This window comes from Delphinapterus leucas, chromosome 6, assembly GCF_059928025.1.
Source record: "Delphinapterus leucas isolate spDelLeu-1000000601 "Yukka" chromosome 6, BTC_Dleu_Yukka2, whole genome shotgun sequence".
Classification (NCBI taxonomy): Eukaryota; Metazoa; Chordata; class Mammalia; order Artiodactyla; family Monodontidae; genus Delphinapterus; species Delphinapterus leucas.
Window position 1 is genome coordinate 122721611 of NC_143134.1, and position 18448 is coordinate 122740058.

Below are 18448 nucleotides of genomic sequence, written 5' to 3' on the forward strand. Positions count from 1 at the left end.
TGAGGGCCAGGGCAGAGCTGGGTGGTCATCGAGCTCGTGTTGCAGGGAGGAAACAGACCGGGATCCATACCCCATGGCATCTACCTCCATGTCACCGCCCTGCACTCCAGGACACTTCAGACGCTCGGGGGACCTCATTTTGCACCCCTCCCCCACTCCAGAGCCCACACCTGTCATTTCCTTTTCCTCCATTCAAGAGCCGCGGCCGTCAGATGCACTGGGCACAGCTGGTCACGGCATTAACGCATCTGCTTTAGCAGGTGCTAAGACCTGTAATGGATCCCCTGCCCTGTTCAGGAGACTCACACTTGGAGGCGATGCCTTAGCTGAGAGTTTGGGTAACGGTGGAACTTCCATGTGATGTTCGCCAGAGGGACAGAGCTGCTGGGAACCAGAGCCTGTCACCCCACACGAATGACACTCCTCCAGTTTAGAAGGGTCTGCGTCTCAACCGTAACCGCTGCCCTGTCTGTCTCCCCATCTGGACTGTGAGGTCCACGGGACAGAGTCCGTTGGTGCCTCTGTCATCTCTGTGTCCCCCCAGATTCCACAGGTTACCTACCGGCACAGAACTGGTCTCAGGATAAGTATCGATTAAGCCGATCAAATCTGATGGTCTTTTCATCTTAATTGCTGAGTTGACCAAATATGTGTAACTTTACTTTTATGACTTTGTTTTCATTTTTTTAAAAACCCCACTTCTTTGCTTTTTCTTCTATTTCCCCTTCTCCCATAATGTGGAACATGCACAAGATGAAATGTTAATGCTCCTGTTTTATAATTTTGTGTAATATACGTGAACGTGTATTTCTTAGTGTCCATTGACCTGAGTTAAATAATGGTTGGGGAGTATTTTCACAATTAAAAAAAATCGTAAATGTAGCGAGTAGGATTATGAGTGCCCTCATGGCTCTATAATGAGGCCCTGCAGACAGCGGTAAAGTTAGGACATTACAGGCAGGAAGCTGACCATTCAGTACTCAAGGTGTTTTGTTTTGCTTTTAATTGAAGTATAGTTGATTGACAATGTTGTGTTACTTTCAGGTGTATAGCAGAGTGATTCAGTTATACATACATCTATATCTATCTTTCAGATTCTTTTCCCTTATAGGTTGTTACAAGATTGAGTATAGTTCCCTGTGCCGTACAGTCGGTCCTAGTTGGTTATCCATTTTATATATAGTAGTGTGTATCTGTTTATCCCAAACTCCCGATTTACCCCTCCCTCCCCCACAAGTTTTCAACAGGCTCTGGATAACAGACATTTGGCAGAATGGAGAGAAGTGATTGGGTCTGCATTTTTGAGATTTTTCTGTCCCAAGTTCAGATGCCAGAGCACAGCTCTCTCTCTCTGGTGTTTCTGGCTCTGCCTATTTTTAACCTCAGTGCCCTGTGTCAATTAGAAGAGATGAATGTGGTGAAAATTGATCCTGCGTGAATGGCTGTTCCTTGTCTTTATTGATTTTGAGAAAGAAGACCAGCTGAGATCATGCTGGTGGACGTGTGTTGGGGGAACCACCAGGGCTGTATTGCCGGTGTCTCAGTCCTGTTCCTTCTGTGAGTACGGGGTGGGGGGGGGGAGGGGGACGGTATCATCTTACTGTTACCCGGAGGAACCCACTGTTTCTTCAAGAGCTGTTCACTGTGGATGGGATCGAGCGCTTGTAGTCTTTTGTATGAGGGCATCCCCAATCCTCTGGCTGGAGGTGCCAGAAGAAAGAAATTGGGGGTGGTAGAGCAGACAGAAAGTTAGGCAGGGAATGCTGGAAGGGAGGGACCCACAGGCTCAAATCTGCTCATAGAATCCACCTAAATCCTGGGTTGACCACTAAACCTCACACACACAGGAGAGTCCCTAAGGTTTCCAGCAAAAAATGTCGCAGCTGGAAACTGGATTTAGCAGCCATTTCAGCTGCTGCCCCCTGCGGGGAAGGTGGAGTTTGAAGTTTAAGTACAACCAGCCGAGGTAACTGTCAGAACAAGTATTACTCTTCAGAAGAAATAGGACAATATCAGGTGGTCTAACAGGTATAATTGGAATCCCAGAAGGAGAAGAAAGAGAGAATAAGGCAGGAAAAAAAAAATTGAAGAAAACAGTAGTCCCAAGCTTCCTAAATTCTAAAACCTCTATGATAAAACTACAAAATGTTGCTGAGACCTAAAGACCTAAATAAATGCAAGTGTATACTGTGTTTGTGGGTTAGAAGATGATATTGTTAAGATGTCAGTTTTCCCCCAGATTAAACTGTAGTCACTACAGTTCCTATTATAATTCCAACAGACTTTTCTTTTTAATTGACAAGGTGATTGTAAAGTTGATGTGGAAGTACAAAGGACTTCAGGATAGTCTAGACAGTCCTATAAAAGAACAAAGCTGGAGGATTTACACTGCCTGATTTCTATAAAACTTTCTATTTAGTTTTATACTTTCTATAAAACTAAATTAATCGAGACAGAGTGGTATTGGCATAAAGATAGCTGAATGTATTGATGGGCTAGAATAGAGCATTCTAGAACAGACCCACACATGTATAGTCAATTGGTTTTTGTCAAAGAGATCCAAGCAATCCAATGGAGAAAAGAAAGTTTTCAACAAATTGTTCTGAAACATCTGGATATCCACGTGGGGATGAGTAAATGAACGTCGATCCCTACCTCACACCATACACAAAAATCCATTTGAGATGGATTAGAAACCTAAACAAAAACACTGAAACCATATAGGTCTTAGAAGAAGATACAGGAGAAAGTCCTTTGCAACCTGGAAGAAAGCAGAGATTTCTTACACAAGGCACAAAGATTTTGTAGGTGCAACACAGGATGGAGTCAGGACACCATAGAAGAAAAAGTCAATAAGTTAACCTTCATTAAAATGAAAAATGAACGTTTATCAAAAGGCACCATTAAGAAAACGAGTAGCCATGCCAGAGACTGAGAAGAAAAAGTTCAAAAAACATATCTGACAGAAGACTTGTATCCATCATATATAAAGAACTCCTAGAATTCAATAAGAATAAGGCAACCAATTTTTAGAAATGGACAAAAATCTTGAGCAAGCCTTTGTCATAGGAAGATACACAAACGTCCATAAGTACACAGATAAAATGTGAACATCATTAATCTTTGCAGGAATGCAAAATAAAACTGCAATTCTATCTCACTACATACCCGCTCTAGTGGCTAAAATTAAAAAGGCTGGAACCCGCCAGAGCTGGAGAGAACCGCAACAACTGTAACTCGTGTACACTGCTGGTGGTGGAGTAAACGCTGCAGCCACTTTGGAAAAATGCTTGGCAGTTATTTGAAGATAAACACACACACCTCCCCTTTGATCCAACAATTCCACTCCTCATGGAATTTCATTTCCAAAGGAAATGAGAGCACATGCCCACAAAAAAAAAAAAAAAAAAGGCAAATGCTCATAGCAGCTTTTATTTACAATAACCAGAACTTGGAAGCAACCCAAATGTTCATCAAAAGGAGAATGGATGTCAAATTGTGGGATTAGGACTCAGCAATAAAAAGGAATGAATTGCTGATGGAGGCAACAGCCTGGATCTCAGGGGCTTGATGTTGAGGAGGGGAAGCCAGACACAGACGTGAATGTAACAGACGGTGCAGTTGATGCGACGTTCTAGAACAGACGAAGGGAATCTCTGGTGAGGAACAGTCAGAGGCGGGTTACTAGGGGAGGGGGAGGGGTCGATCAGGGAGGAGGGGGACTTTCAGGGGAGATGAGGGTGCTCTGTGATGCTACAGGATGTGAATTACACAGGGGCGTCCCCTTGTCAAAATGGTAGAGCTAAGGGTACATCTCGATCTACATAAATCCTATCCCCCAAATGACAAGCCTATGTTATGGCATTCCGCCCCATGCTCGAAATGCAGTAGGTGCTCTGTAGACACAATAGGTGCATGTAGACGTCGGTGCATGCCTAGATCTGTGGATGGTGCCAGTGAAGAGGGTGGCAGAGAAGGGACTCTGCCCCTCGGCACCTTCCATAGGACCCCACGGTCGACACTGGTGTCCAAGCGTCTTTCAAGTCCCGCTGTCTGGGAAGCTTCTGACCTCTCCAACCTTCAGTGTCCCCTCCGTCAAGCACAGCTCTTGCTTGGGGTCCTAATGGGGCGGGTGCCTGCATCACCCTAAGATCGACAGATCGCCGGTTCTATTTCTCTGAAGAGCCCTCAGTGCCCACGCCGTCAGGTCCTCAGCCAATGAAAGCATTCTGACCGGTCCACCGACCAGGAGATAGCAGAGCAGGAACGCGGCTTCCGAAAGACCACGTGGCCAGTTCCCCACCCGTGCACCCCGGCTTCCCCATCCGCACGACAGAGAGCTTTGGGCTCAGTTGCATCTCGAGCCCTGATTCCGGTTGACTGATTGTGGAGGCTGCATGGGGGTCTTTGCTGAAAAACATTCTGAGCTGGATGGGATAGAGTCCTGGAGTCAGTTAGGATGTTCCCCCAAATGTGGGATGAGAAAGGGGGCTCCTGGGCTGGCAGATGGCTGTCCCTTCACCTGATGGTCTCGAGGACCCTTTCCAGGCTGACGTTCATTTTATTCATTTCATCGGTTCGTAGAATATTTGACTGTCAAGGTCCCCCCATCCAGCCCACTTCCTTCCACCGGCCCATCAGAGCAAAGCTGATGACTGTCTTCGGACGGTACGAGCGGGCTGATCTGCCTTTGAGGTGTCTCACTGAGCAGCCCGGGGGCCTCCATGTCTCCCTTCTGTTCCACGCTGTCAGAATTCGCGACAGTGCCTTTGTCACCAGCCTCGCTTGGCTGCACGACAGAAATCCAGGGTGTCTGGCATCCTTCGGAAGGAACCCCTGCAGGTACCTGCCTGGACCTCCAGTAATCTGGTGGGCAGGGCTGCGGGAACTGTTTCCTTTGGGGGCAGCCTCTGGAGAGGCTGTCAACACGAGTGACCGTTCCCAAGGCCCACCTTGGGGGACAGAACCCCCTCTCCGCCTTCTCATTGGTTCTGTCAGGAGCTGGGAGCCCTGTCACCATCTGGGTCCCACCCCAGTTCTTGGCACTGCCGACGTCCAGACACTGGTCTCGCAGTGGAGGGCGGGCGGGAGAGGGGAGAAAGGACGAGCTGGGGCTGGGATCACCCCTCAGCTCCCTGTAGCCGCTGTGGAGCCTCAGTGTGTGGTTTTCTAATCTGTGAAAGGGCCTCAGTGCTCTCCATCTCCAAGGGTGTGTTAAGTTGAAAAGCATACATGTTTTCCAAGTGCCCACACGTGCGTTGGCATCCCTGTGGACGGGCCCGTCGATCGGCAGGTGACGTCACAGTTACAGGGGGGTCCGTTAGCTGGCCGAGCCCCTTGTGATGTGGCTTTGTCCTCAGGCCAACTTTTGCTTCCTGGAGTGGTGGTGGTAAGACAGCAAGTGACGTAACCCCGAAGCAGCAGCTTTCTCTCCCGCCCTTTCTCATCAGCTATCTGCGGGGGTCCCATCAAGGTAGACACTGGCTCACCCCCGTGCCTGGAATCGCCCCCCACAGAGGGAAGTCTGACGCATCTACCCACTGTCCCACTGCAGCTCAGCCCCACGGGGGAGGTGTCCAGGGCTCTGGGGAGACTGGCTGCCGCGACCTTCCTCGAGTACGACACATTCTCTCCAGTAGGTTTGTGGCGATCTCTCTCCCCCGCCCCAGCCTCTAGAATGACAGCTAATGTTCAAAAGCTAGGTTTGGGACGGGCCAGAAACCTACTCGTAAGAGCCGCTGGGGAATCGTTTCTGCTCTCGCCTCCCTCCCCCCACCCCCCGGACTCTGTGCGGTGGGGAGGGGAAGTGGTCCACCTCATGCTGACGCCTTTCAGAAGAGAACTTTGCCAGGCCTCCTTTGAGCCAGGCCATGAGATGTGTCCTCACACAGAGAGGCACTCGGGGCTGGCGTGGGCCTCCCGGGGGAGCTGGCCTCTGAGCATAGCCTGCCCCGAGGATGGACCCCACGGCAGGCTGAAGAGCTGGCTGCCCTGGGTCCAGGGTGAGTCCTGTCCCCGATCCCCAGGCCAGAGTGACCCCTGGGGGCCGGGAGCCTGTGGGAAGTGAGGGACAAGTCGGGTTGGCTCACTTGCTGTTGCCTCATTCAGTGAAATATTTGCTGAGCACCTACTTTGTATCAGGAGTGGGGATCAGAAGGGAGGAAGAAGTTGGGTTTCGTCTGGGGAAGAGACAGGCTTATCCACAGGCACTTATAAAATAATTGGAGATGCAGTGAGAGGGATGCCCTTGGTACAAGAGCTCCAGATGGAGAGTCCCGGATGGCAGAGTGGGCGGGGGATCCCAGAAGGCCTCTTGGAGGAGGTGTCCCTTGACTGGAGGCTTGCAGATCAGAGGGGATAACTTGTTGGCAAGGTCATGAGCTGAAAACAAAGGTTTATTGAATCGTAAGTTAAGTGGTAACTTCCTTGCTCCTTTGGGAAGGCGCATCACAAACTCCTCGTCCCTCTGCTCTGCTTCCTTGCTGACTGGTGGGGAAAACGTCCACGTGCCTGTGAGCTCTGCACTTTGACCTTCACACTTCGACTGCTGGGACTGGGGAGACCTTGGGCTGAGCTGAGAGCTCTCGGGGCTCCAGGTCCCAGGCGTGGGCCCAGGGAGAGGGCATTTGGTCCCCAGAGCTGGGCATGCCTGTCCGTCAGCTATGCAAAGATTCCCGTTAAGGCAGCATCTCGCCCCCGGGCCCCAGCGTGTGTCCCTGCTTTTACTAAAGGGCTGGGGTGGGTGCGCTTTGTCATGGTGGGACCTTCCAGAAGGGCGGCAGGCAGAGCACAAGGCACTCCCAGGCTGCCTGGGTTAAACTACCAGAAACCACAGGAAGCGGGCGCCCTGTCCTTGGACCAGGACACTGAGGCCGAGAGGGTGGGCCTCATGGTGGCCCCAACTGCCTCTCCCCTCCGGGGGGCCCCGTCGTGGACGTGGCTTCAGCCCCCCACCCCTCTCCCCCGCTTCCCTCCTGTGCAGTGAGCATGACGTGGGGGAGGACATCTACGACTGCGTCCCGTGCGAAGATGAAGGGGACGACATTTATGAGGACATCATCAAGGTGGAAGTGCAGCAGCCCATGGTGAGCCCCCGCTGCCCGCCCCGCCCCTCCTTTAAAGCCTCTGCGCAGACCCCACCGTCTGAGCCACGGGCGTGGGGGGGTGGGGAGCTGCACCCGGTCCTTCCTGCGCCGGTCGGCCAGGTCCCTTCTTTCCTATGAAATGTCTAGGGAGACCGGGATGTGACACCGCTGCCACCCCGCCTCCCCGGACGTGTTGCTCTGGAAGTCTCCTCCGGAGGGCGTGCAGGACCCCGAGTCCTTCCTGCCCAGGGAGCCTTAGATGGTGACGCGGTGCTGGTCTCCGGCAGCCTGCCTCCCTCTGCCCTTAGCAGCCGTGCGTCTTTCCTGCGTGAGGATGTTTATTTCCGACGGGCGTCGGCTAATCACGTCTGGGATGTTCGCGTGCTGCAGCCCCGTGTGCTGCCCACAGCTGCTGTCCTGGGGCGGGAGGGTTCCTGCCAGGCCAGGACGGGAGACGGGGATCTGGTGGCGTGGGCCACAGCCCTTTCGCACCCCCAGGCTCCCGGGGGCGCTCGCGATGCCAGTTGCCCACTATGGAGGCCTTTGATGCCATTTGCCCTCACCAAAGAAATGGGGGAAATTTCTCTGAAAGCAGGTTTCAGTCTTTTCCCTCAGCGTGGGGGCCACCAGCTGGTGGTAGAGAAACAAAAGGGTAGGACACAGCTCCCCACGAGGCCTCTCAAAGAGGCCCTTCCCGCTCTGTGCCGGGAGACATGCCGAGATGCCGGGCAGTGGCTCACAGCCCCAGATGCTGCTTCTAAGAACGGGTTTCTCATTTTGCCCCTCAAGGGTCTGGAGGTGGGTTTCGCTCCCCACAATTACCAGGAATCTCACTCTGGAGAGTCAGCGGTGGGTCTGTGAGCCCAGGTCTGCCCCCGCCCCGGGCAGCCTTATGGTAGGCAGCTCTGCTCCTGGACCTTCCAGGGAAGTGGGCTCAGGGGGCCGGAGGGCTCTGCTTAGCCGACCCGGCCTGAGAGGCTGGCTGCCCTCCCGCATCGCCAGCAGGCTGAGTGAGATGGGCGCCGCCCGACTCCCCAAGCCCTTTGGAAGCTGGGTGTCCTTGGGTTAGGCGAGGGCACGTGGGTGTAGTGGCCTGTGTGTTTGTCTGGGGGGATCCCCTGCCCCCTGGCTGTACAAGCTCCCACGGGACCCCGTGTGCACCTGGCTTGCAGAAGCCCGCCCTGGACTGGGCGCTCCCCAGAGGCCGCTGCTGTCCCTGGTGCTGAAAGCACATGACAGGACCCGGGGCGTTTGCAGGACCTGCGGGGCTGGGGGAGATGCCCGCCTGTGTCCTGGGGACAAACCAGCGTCCCACCTGCCCAGCGATGCGTAGCGTCCCCAGTCTCGGCGCTGGGCTCACGAGCTGTCCTGTCCATCCAGGCAGGGCGGGCCTCCTGCCACTCGCCAGGTCCTCTGAGATACCCAGCTGGGTTTATTTCCTCTCCTGTCATGTCTGGAGCTGTCTGAACGGTCTAAGTGGAAAGTATGGGGAATAGTGATGTTTCTAAAGGAAGCTACAGCCAGGAGATGGCAGGTGCCACTCTCCGAGCCCGGCCGTGGGCAAGCTGCCATGTGCTCGGTCCTGGCGCTGTCCCCGCCGCCCCGCCAGGCTGCCATGCGGGCAGGCGGAGGGTGTGATGTGACCTCTGGGGCCGTTGGCTAATGGGGGCGAGCTCCCTGACTTCCCCAAGCTCGGCTTGAATAAGCATAAGCACCGCTAACTGGTTCTTTGCCCTATTTGTTTCTCCATGCTTTCAGATTAGATACATGCAGGTAAGTGGCAGGTGGAGGGGAGGCCCGGGGCCAGTTCTGCCAGCACCGTCTTCCTCTGACTTCCGGGAGGAACTCGGGACCCTGTCCCCAGGGAGACGCTGTTGGGCACCACATTCTTACACACAGTTTCAGGGGAACTGTGGACCCTCAACACTGAATTCCCATGCTGAGCGGGACAACGGGCTTTGGGAAGGAGCCTGGGGGGCCTGGGTGATGTGCCCACCTGGCAGGTTACTTTGGAGAACTGTGGCCCCGGCAAACCCACGCGGGGCCCTGGGGCCTTTCTTGGAGGAGGGGGAGGATGACGTCAGGGCAGGTATGAGTCCAGATGGCACGTCCCACGTCCCAGCACTGTTTCCCCGGAGCCTTGCGTGCTCAGTCAGCCTGAAAGGACTTAAGGAGAGTGTCTGGACCGTCCACAGAACCTCCGACAGTCAGCCCACCTGCTGTCTCTTCTCCGGCCCCTGTGGCCACAGTCTCTTGGTCAGTCCCACCCCAGAGGCGGGGCAGGCCCTGCCTCAGAGGTGTGTCCTCAGTGACCCCTGCCGACGGGCTGGTAGCTCGGAACCTGGTCTGAGGCAGTGGACATTTGGAAAGTCCAGCCCTGTGGGGAACTGGCTTCTTTCTCTGAGGCGGTAGCAGGCTGAAGCTGGGAGCGTGGATCAGCTGGTGGACACGTGTCCTCAGGGAGCTGGTCAGACCCTCTCTCTGTGCACGTAGTCGGCGCTTTAAGCATGTGTGACGCCTGCTGTATCTGCTGGAGGGGGTGACCAGTCTGGTGGAGACAGATTCAGAAGCCTCTGTCCCATCTCTGCGCTGTCGTCAGTTCTCAGGGTCACACCACATCCCCTCCCCTGTGCCTCAGCCTGCCCGTCTGCAGAAAGGAGGGGAAGGGCCTTTTGTCTCCCACGCGGCCCCCTTCACGCTCAGTGACCCCACGGCCGAGCCCGGGCGGGCGGCAGGTGGAGGGCATGGCGGGGTCCTGGCTGACCTCCTGTGCCCCCTCTAGAAAATGGGCATGACGGAGGACGACAAGAGGAGCTGCTGCCTGCTGGAGATCCAGGAGACGGAAGCCAAGTACTACCGGACCCTGGAGGACATCGAGAAGGTGGGCGTGGCCGCCGGGTCCACCCAGGACCCCTGCCACCGGGCAGGGACTCCGGGCAGCGGTGACGGAGGCGGGGCTCAGGGGCCCTCTCGGTTTTGCACCCTCCACCAAAAAGGAGGTCGCCCTCACCTTTCCTCTGCCCTCTGCCCTCTGCCCCCACACAAGCTGTGGGTTCCACTCAGTCCAGCTTCCTCGTCAGCTGCCACCCTTGGCCCTGGTCCCACCTCCCACCCTTTGGCCTCAGCTCGGACCCTGGACTGTTCCTGAGCTTGTTTCACAGGCTCCTTCCAGCCTAAACGGGGCGTCGTTATGGCTTCCGCTCCGGAATGCGCCGAGCTAAGCTCTTTACGTTTTTATCCTCACCCAGAGCTAGACGCCTTCTGTATACACTCTCCCCCGGGCCAGGCGCTGAGTGAGCTCTTGGTGTATTCTCCTCCCTGGGGTGCTGTCTGCACTCAGCCTCCCCACCCTGTAAGCTGCGATAACAGCAGTACCAGCCACTGTGGGCATCCTGCACCTGGGACGCAGTTGGGCCCAGTGACGTGAGTCTCTGGAGCTCCTGTGGCGGCCTGTGTGCTTCCCTGAATGGCTGGTCAGCGCTGTCTCCCTGCCGGCCTGCCCAGCTCCTGGAGAACCACGGACGGGCCTTCTCCTGCCATCTGCCCTGGCCTCCTGTGGCCACTGGCACGGTGCCGTTTCCCTGTCACTTGGGCATCCTCATTGCCAGCTGCCAGTGCACGCTGGCGTGAAAGGACCAACACGGTTTTTGAGACGGACCCTTCCTGGCTGGTCTTTCATTGCAGAGTAGGGCCAAGTGTAGCCATAATGGGGTGGCCTAAGAAGGTCCCCACTGTTTAGGGCACTGTGGAGCCTCCAGCCGGGAGTCGTGAGATGCCCCTTGGCCCCAGGTCTGGCCCAGGCTTCTGACCTTTCCCCTTCTCCCGCCCCACTCAACCCTTGTGTGTCCGCCCTTTAGCTTCTCCCCGACCACCAGCTTTTCTGCAGACACATGGTCCCAGCTGCCCATTCCTTCGAGTCCCAGCTCCCGGGTCAGCTCCTTCCAGGGCCCTGCAGGCTTCACGTAGCCCGAGTTTCGTCGCAGCAAACCGGCGGGCCGCTGTGGCCCGTCTCCACCCCTTCAGTGTGGGCTTTGGGGGCGGGTGCTGCCCGTCTGCGGGCGCAGCACACGTCGGGGGTTGAGCTGGGCGCGTGCCCAGCCGGGGTGTGCATGTGCTGTGTGTTCTCGGGGATGATCGTGTTTGCAATCCTCCCCTAACCGTGTTGCCATCCCCGTGTCAGGTGAGGAAACCGAGTCACACAGTGGCCGGTGTCGGCACGGCACAGGGAGAAGTGCTTGGGTGCGTCCAGCAGCCACTAGTGCTTGTTCGTTTGGACAGGTCTCTCTTGCTGCACACAGCGGCCAAGGAGAGGGCGAGGGGACCAGGACCCTGTGGGAGAAGGGGCAGGGAGAGGGGAGGGTGGCTGGTCGTTCCCCGTGGGGGCCTCCAGGAGGCCGGGGGCAGAAGCACCCCTGCCACTGTGGCGCTTGCGGGGCCGGAGCGGGCCTCTTGATGACAGGTTTGGGGGTGCACTCATGGGTGTAGGCTCAGGAATGGGTGTCGGGTGGGAATCACGGCATTTCTCGGTCCTCAGGCTCTCCCTTGGGTGATGCCTCTCGCCTCCCGGGAGGACCCGACTTGCTCAAGTATCTCAAACAGCAGAGCCCACCCTGGCTGGCCTTAGGGTGGAAGTCCAGCGCCACGTGCAAGGGGCCCTCTGCGGAGCTTTGCCTACCTGGCGGGTCCTCAGGCCTGACCCCCACCCGGTCCCACACTTCCCGCGCAGGTCTCCCCCTCTCCAGTAAGCGTGGAGCACCCCCGTGTGCTGGGTGAGCGGCCGTCCCGCAGGACCCTTGATGGGGGAACGGGGGCGCTGCCTGCAGTCGGCTGTTTTTCTCTGAGGCCGTTAGAGCCCCTCCGACCGGCGACTGTGGCCTCGAAGGTGACTGGCGTCCTTCAGGCGGTGATGGGCTTCTCTCTTCCAGAACTACGTGACCCCTCTGAGGCTGGTGCTGAGCCCAGCGGACATGGCGGCCATCTTCATCAACCTGGAGGTAAGGGTCCCACCCCTGGCTCACCGTGTGTGGGCTGGAGGTCCTAACCTGCCCGGACGTCAGGCGGGCTCCCACTTGACCGTCCCCAGGGCTTGCATGGTTGATCCTGGCTAAAGGGTGTTTTCGTGGCTGACGGATGGGGGGCGGTGAGCAGGCCCCCATTTCTCGGGGACTTGGGTTTTAGGAGACAGAGGACAGTTTCTGGGAGCTTCCCTGCCCAATACGGTGCTGGCGGGTGTGCCCGCGACGCACACGCCCTGGAGGAAGCACCAGGTTTTGTCATCAGTGCGGGGAAGTGTGTCCCCTCCCCCTCTCTGAGCAAACAGTGCCCTCACTGCTCTGCGGTGTCTGAACACGGACACCGGAGGGCCATCCCGCGTGGGGAGGCTCACCTCGATGTGGTCAGCAGAGCCGGGGACAGAAGCTGCGTGTGGGTGGGCTTCGTCGGGGAGCACTGGCCCTACTCTTCCTCGGGGTGCCGACGGCTTGAGGGGTGGGCGCTGGGCACCTCCTGGGTGAGGCTGACGCAGACCCCGGAGCTTCGCAGCCCCTGCGCCCCCCCGACCCAGAGTTCATCCTGCCGTGAGCAGTGGCACACGTGGCCACAGAAGGACTGGAAACCTGGATGGGAGATGGTGCTGCCTGCTAGCCGCCCCTCTGCTCTGAAGTGTGGACACACTTCCCCAGGGCCAAGGCCCCCCTTCCACAGTGGAGAGACTTCACCCGTCAGGGCGCCTGAGCCCCTGCACTCCCGCACACAGCGGGCGGGTCGCGAGGATGCTGGCTGGGGTCGGGCACCGTGTGTCTGGACAGGCGGGTGCAGACTCTGCACGGCTGTGGCACCTTCTAGTGAACGGCAGCCGGTGTGTACGTGAGGAAGTACGCCCAGCGCCCGGCCACTCACGTGGATGTCCTTCCATCGGAACGGCAGCCGGGAAGGAGGGTGATCACAGAGCCCGCGTGCCCCCCCAGCCTGCTGTGCCTGCTCATGCGTGGTTGCTTTTTGTCCCAGGACCTAATTAAGGTGCATCACAGCTTCCTGAGGGCCATCGACGTGTCCATGATGGCGGGGGGCAGCACGCTGGCCAAGGTCTTCCTGGACTTCAAGGAAAGGTGAGTGGCCGGGGCCTCTGGGGCGTCCGGGCGCCTCTCCGGTTCCATAGTGGGGACGGGGCCTTGCTGGTGGGTGAGTTTACCCAGGTTACCGCTGCGTGGTGCTGAGGCGGGGGTCGGGGCTCCCACACTCACCCTGTCCTCACTTGTCAACTGAGAAAACTGCCTGTCCTCCCTGCCGTCACAGCCTGCGTGGGAGGGGCCTCTCGGGGGCTCCAGCCGCCCCCTCTGCCTCTATTCTTGGGGGTCGTGGTGGCTGAAGGACACTCGTGCCATCACGACGCCCCTGCCGTGCTGCAGACCCCACGGGAATCGGGCACCGGGAGAGTCTGCCCCTGAGTTCTGTGCCTGGGGGGAGGGGACCTGTGGCACCTGCTGCTACAACTGCACTCACCCCCGCCTGTGCCGGCCTGAGTGAGGGGCTTCAGGGGCTGCAGGGAGCCGTGGCTGAGAGCCCAGGCTCTGGGTCCCCAGGGCTGAGGCCATGCCGCTGCTTCTACACGACACCACAGCCCGACTTCTTTATCTGTCGGTCAGGGGCCACGATGGCGTCTGTGCCACTTGGTGCCCTGAGGGTGAGCAGAGGCCAGGCCGGCGCTGCCGACATGCTGGTCCACACCCAGCGAAGGCTGCGGTGACCGGGCAGGTGTAGGGGCCGGACCTGGGCAGCCGGGCGGGGGTGCGGACGGCAGCCCCGGACACGGTTGCGTGGCCGTCTTGGCATAAGCTGGCTTCAGCCCTGAACGTGGGGAGACGTGGTTCCGGGACCGAGAAGCGCAGAGCCCTGGATCTTCCAGTGGTGCCCTGGTCCTGTACGAGTCTCCGCAGCTTCGGGGCAAGTGTCCCTGGAGCCCGAAGGGGTATAGATGCTCTTGTCAGGATCCGAGGCGGCCCTTCTCCTCCAGGCCCCTCCCAGGTGGTTAGGCTGAGTCTAGACGCAGAGAGGGTGCCGGCCTCCACCCCGCCAGAAAGTCACCTGTGATAATCATGCCCGTTAGTGGGGTCCCTGATCCAGGATCAAGACTGTCAATGGGAGAGAGTGACAGCTCATTAGGAATCAACGCAGGGACCTTGTTTTAAAAAAAATTATACTGCTCTTACGTGGCCCCTGTGAATCTATTTGATTGCTTGCTTTTAAGCGCCTCTGTTGGTCACCCCAGTTGATGGAGGGGGTACGGAGGCAGCCTTCTGTTCTCTAGAATGTCCTGCTAGAGCCTGGCGGGGGGCGTGGAATTCTGGAAGCTTCCAACTAGGTGTGAGGGGGCAGCTGTCAGGATGGCTCTGCCGTCCCAGCGGAGAGCCCGGGCCCCTGCTTCGTCCCCTGGCGCCTTGGCAGCTGGCGCTTCAAGACGGGCTGCTGACAAGGACGAAGCCAGGTGACGTGGAGGTCTCGCAGGATGCCAGCATTGCAGGGTCCTGGGAGATGGTGGCTTTTAGCCACTGAAATCTCAAGAGATGCATCATTAGATGGTGCCCGGCGTTCCGTCCCTCGTAGGATCTTTGGACAAAAGGAGCCTGAAGGCTCTGTCTTCGTGGTGCCTCTGCCTGGGAGCTTGTTAAAAATACCAATTCCTGGGGCTTCCCTGGTGGCGCAGTGGTTAAGAATCTGCCTGCCAATGCAGGGGACACGGGTTCAAGCCCTGGTCTGGGAACTAGATCCCACATGCCGCGGAGCAACTAAGCCCGTGCGCCACAACTACTGAGCCTGCGCTCTGGAGCCTGTGTGCCACAACTCCTGAGCCCACGTGCCACAGCTACTGAAGCCCGTGCGCCTAGAGCCCGTGCTCCGCGACAAGAGAAGCCACCGCAATGAGAAGCCTGTGCACCGCACGAAGAGCAGCCCCCGCTCACCGCAACTAGAGAAAGCCCGCATGCAGCAATAAAGACCCAACACAGCCCAAAAAAAAAAAAAAAATACCGATTCCTAGGGTCTGATGAGGGGTCCTGGGAGCTGTAGAAGGCACCACAGGGGCCAGTGGGGACCCTGGGTCCATGTCGCCCTCATCTGCAGGAGGGTCCCCTGCATCGCCCGTCAGGTGACGCTCAGCTCCGCTCACGACCCTGTCTGCACAGGCAGCTGCGTTCCCAGGCGCCTTCACCTAGGATCGCCTGAACGTGCCTCCCCCAGGTGCCCTGTAGCTCCAGGCAAGGAGCTGTGGCCTCCTGAACAGGCAAGGGTCCTCAAGCCTGCTTTCTGAGGGGCCACGAGTCGGGGGGCTCCCGGGAGCCATGAGGGAGCAGGCAGTGCCCATGTACAGGTGGCAGACGCAGCCAGAGGAGAGCAGACGAGGTTTCTCCAGGCACCAGCAGGTGTGGGCATGCTGGCCGGCCCGGGCAAGGGGGTGGGGATCAGGTCTGGGGGTCAGGCCGGCTCCCTAACCCGCCCTCTGCCCCCAACAAGGTTTTCCTCTCACCTGGCTGCAAGCCACCATGCTAGGTGGGCCCATGGCGCCCCGCTGCTGGACTTGAGCTGACTGTCAGGCCTGACCCTCGCCCAGGTGACAGGCACGGCAGACACTTCTCAGCATCTCGTCAGTGCTGCGCCTTGGCTGGGGGTCGGACGGGCACTGAGGCCCAGTAACCCAGCTCTAGGCCGCGTGGCTGAGGTACAGATGGATGACCTGTTCTCTCCTGGGACCCTCCACGTCCCCAGCGCAAGGGCTTTGCTGCCTGGCCTGTCCCTGTGGTCCAGCTTGCCTGTGAACAAGACCTCGCGCCATCCTCTACGCACAACCTCGGGCTGGCCTGCCCCCAGGCCTCCTTTCCTCTGGGGATGACGGACGTTTCCGCCTCGGAGAACTGCAGTGAGCAGAATGCATCCTGGCGCCGAGAGCTCTGCAGATGGTCACCCGCCCAGCGAGGCATCGGGGGTCCAGACACTTTTCTTGCGGTCCCTTTGGGGGAGGGGCTGGCTGCATTTCATCAGACCTCATTTGCCAAATCACTGTTCATCCCAGCATCCGCCTTTTCTGGCAAGTCCCTTCTTATTTCTGAGTCAGCCCCTAAGGCCCTGATGGTCGCTGGCTTACCGATTCTGCAAGCATTTATGGAGTGCCTGCTGTGTGCGGCTGCAGAGCTCTGGGCCAAGGACATCGTGGTGAGCGAAGCAGGCTCAGCTCTCCCTGGGAAACGAGTCCACAGACAAGAGACTTACTGTGGGCTGTGATAGTGCCTGAGAGCACAGGGAAGGGGAGGGGGATGTGGGGAAGGGACTTGTAGCACAGGCTGGGGCCCCCTGAGGACCTGGGGGAGAGGGGATCAGCCCTGAAGCCACGTGGGGAGTAGAAGCTGCAGGAGAGCCAGGAGCTCTGACTGTTTGGAGAACCGGCAGAGGCCAGAGGAGCGGGACCGAGGGGGCGAAGGGGAGGTTCTCCAAGGAGCAGTTATAGGTTCTGCAGGATCTGGTGGGCGAAGATAGGGATTCATAATTTTTTTTTTTTTTTTTTTTTTGCTGTACGCGGGCCTCTCACTGCTGTGGCCTCTCCCGTTGTGGAGCACAGGCTCCGGACGCGCAGGCTTAGCGGCCATGGCTCATGGGCCCAGCCGCTCTGTGGCACGTGGGATCTTCCCGGACCAGGGCACGAACCCGTGTCCCCTGCATCGGCAGGTGGACTCTCAACCACTGCGCCACCAGGGAAGCCCCATAATTTTTTAAATGAGGGCAGGAGAAGCCATTGAGGAATTCAAGGGGCAAGATGCTGGCAGCTCGTCACTGATGAAGGATGGGGTGGCATCCAGGTGTGGTATGAGCAGTGCAGAATGGCAGGGGGCAATCACCCACCTCTTTTTGGAGCTTATTCTCCCATTAATGCAGCCTCGATCCTCAGACAAGGCGGAGGCTCCTGTTAACCTTGCCGTGTGGGCTTAAAGGAGACCACGTCTCCCACACGGAGGGAGCTGGCTCTCGGGCAGGGTTTGCATTGAAGTCACACCTTTTGTATTCATCGCTGGGGCTGACCAAGGTGGGCCTGGAGCCTGACTTCTTGTGGGTCCGTGGTTCGGGCTGGATGGGGCCTGGGGAGCTGGTGGCCCGGTGGTAAGGTGGGAGGACGAGCTCTTAGGAGGGACTGTCTGTGGGGCTTTGCACACGTGCTCTTAGGAGGAACGTCGTTCAGAAAGGCAGGTTCCCCATCCCAGGACCCCGTGGGCTTTCCGTGAGTGTGGAGAGAGAGGCTCTGGGCAGGTGAGGGCTTCGGCGCTCTGCAGCTTCTCCTTGCTCTTAGGTTAGGTGGATGGCGCTGCCCTCTGGCTGTGATTTCCATTCACGGAAACCAGGGTCTCTGGGGGCCTTTCACCTCAAAGCCCGAGGTCAGGTGGTCCTGCACGGAGACAACGCTCTCGTACCCCCTAGAGCCCCCGCAGGGGTTCACGTGGCTGCTCTGTCGGGAGGGCTGCCCTGGGACCATCAGCCGGAGAGCCCTTTGCCTCCCGCCCTGTCCAGAGCTCCTTTCCCAGATGGGGCAGCTCAGGACGGGAGAGGGGTGAGGCCTTGGCCACGCGTGGTCTCAGCTTGTTCCCGTGTCCCGGGTGAACACCTGGGCGCATCACCTGTGTCCTGGGACGTGCTCCGTCCTGTCCCCGGCTGTGTGGGCTGAGACAGAAGTGACGCAGTGAGGAAATAAGGCGTCAGATGTATTTCTGTGAGAGGCATTCAGGCTCCCTTTATGGGGTCGGAGTTGAAATGTCAAGCAGTTAAATAAATAACCTATCCCGGAGCTGGTGGCCAACATCTACCACCTCATGAAAGAGCAGAAGGTTGACGAAGGTCGCTCAGCTGACAGTCCGGGACACTGGCACGCAGAGTCAGCGGGGACAGGAGTTAGGAATGAGGTGGCCACGTTACATGCAAACCGGTCGATTTCCTCCGTGGCAAGAGCGCTGGAACCTTTGGGTTGCTTCCCCAGCGTGATGGAAATCACGTGTACAGAACAGGGTCACGCAGCTGCGTCGGGCCGGGTCAGGGAGACCGCCTTCCCCGGGGCCTCGGGTGGCTGGCGTGCCCAGGCGCTCCGGTGGGACCTTGAACCGTCAAGTCCTCCGCGTGTGCGTTGCCTTACTTCCAAGTTTCTGGGGTTTTTTTTAAACTTTGGTACACGAAACTGGCTTTCTTTCTCTTCCTTCCTTCCTCCCTCCCTCCCTCCCTTTCTTTCTTTTTGGCTGCATTGGGTCTTCGTTGCTGTGTGCGTGGGCTTTCTCTAGTGGCGGCGAGCGGGGGCTACTCTTTGCTGCGGTGCGCGGGCTTCTTGTTGCGGAGCA

At 58.1% G+C, this 18448-nt stretch overlaps 1 protein-coding gene across 13 annotated transcripts in view; it reads left to right on the forward strand.

Annotated features, from left to right (window-relative positions):
* VAV2 (vav guanine nucleotide exchange factor 2) overlaps window positions 1-18448 on the forward strand; it is a 179712-nt gene that overhangs the window by 127613 nt on the left and 33651 nt on the right. For all 13 annotated transcript variants that reach the window (XM_089913958.1, XM_089913959.1, XM_089913963.1 and 10 more), the window contains 4 exons: window positions 6983-7085; window positions 9868-9966; window positions 12011-12079; window positions 13092-13192. In XM_089913958.1, coding sequence (XP_089770084.1) covers window positions 6983-7085; window positions 9868-9966; window positions 12011-12079; window positions 13092-13192 — 372 coding nt within the window. The remainder of the gene's footprint in view (window positions 1-6982; window positions 7086-9867; window positions 9967-12010; window positions 12080-13091; window positions 13193-18448) is intronic.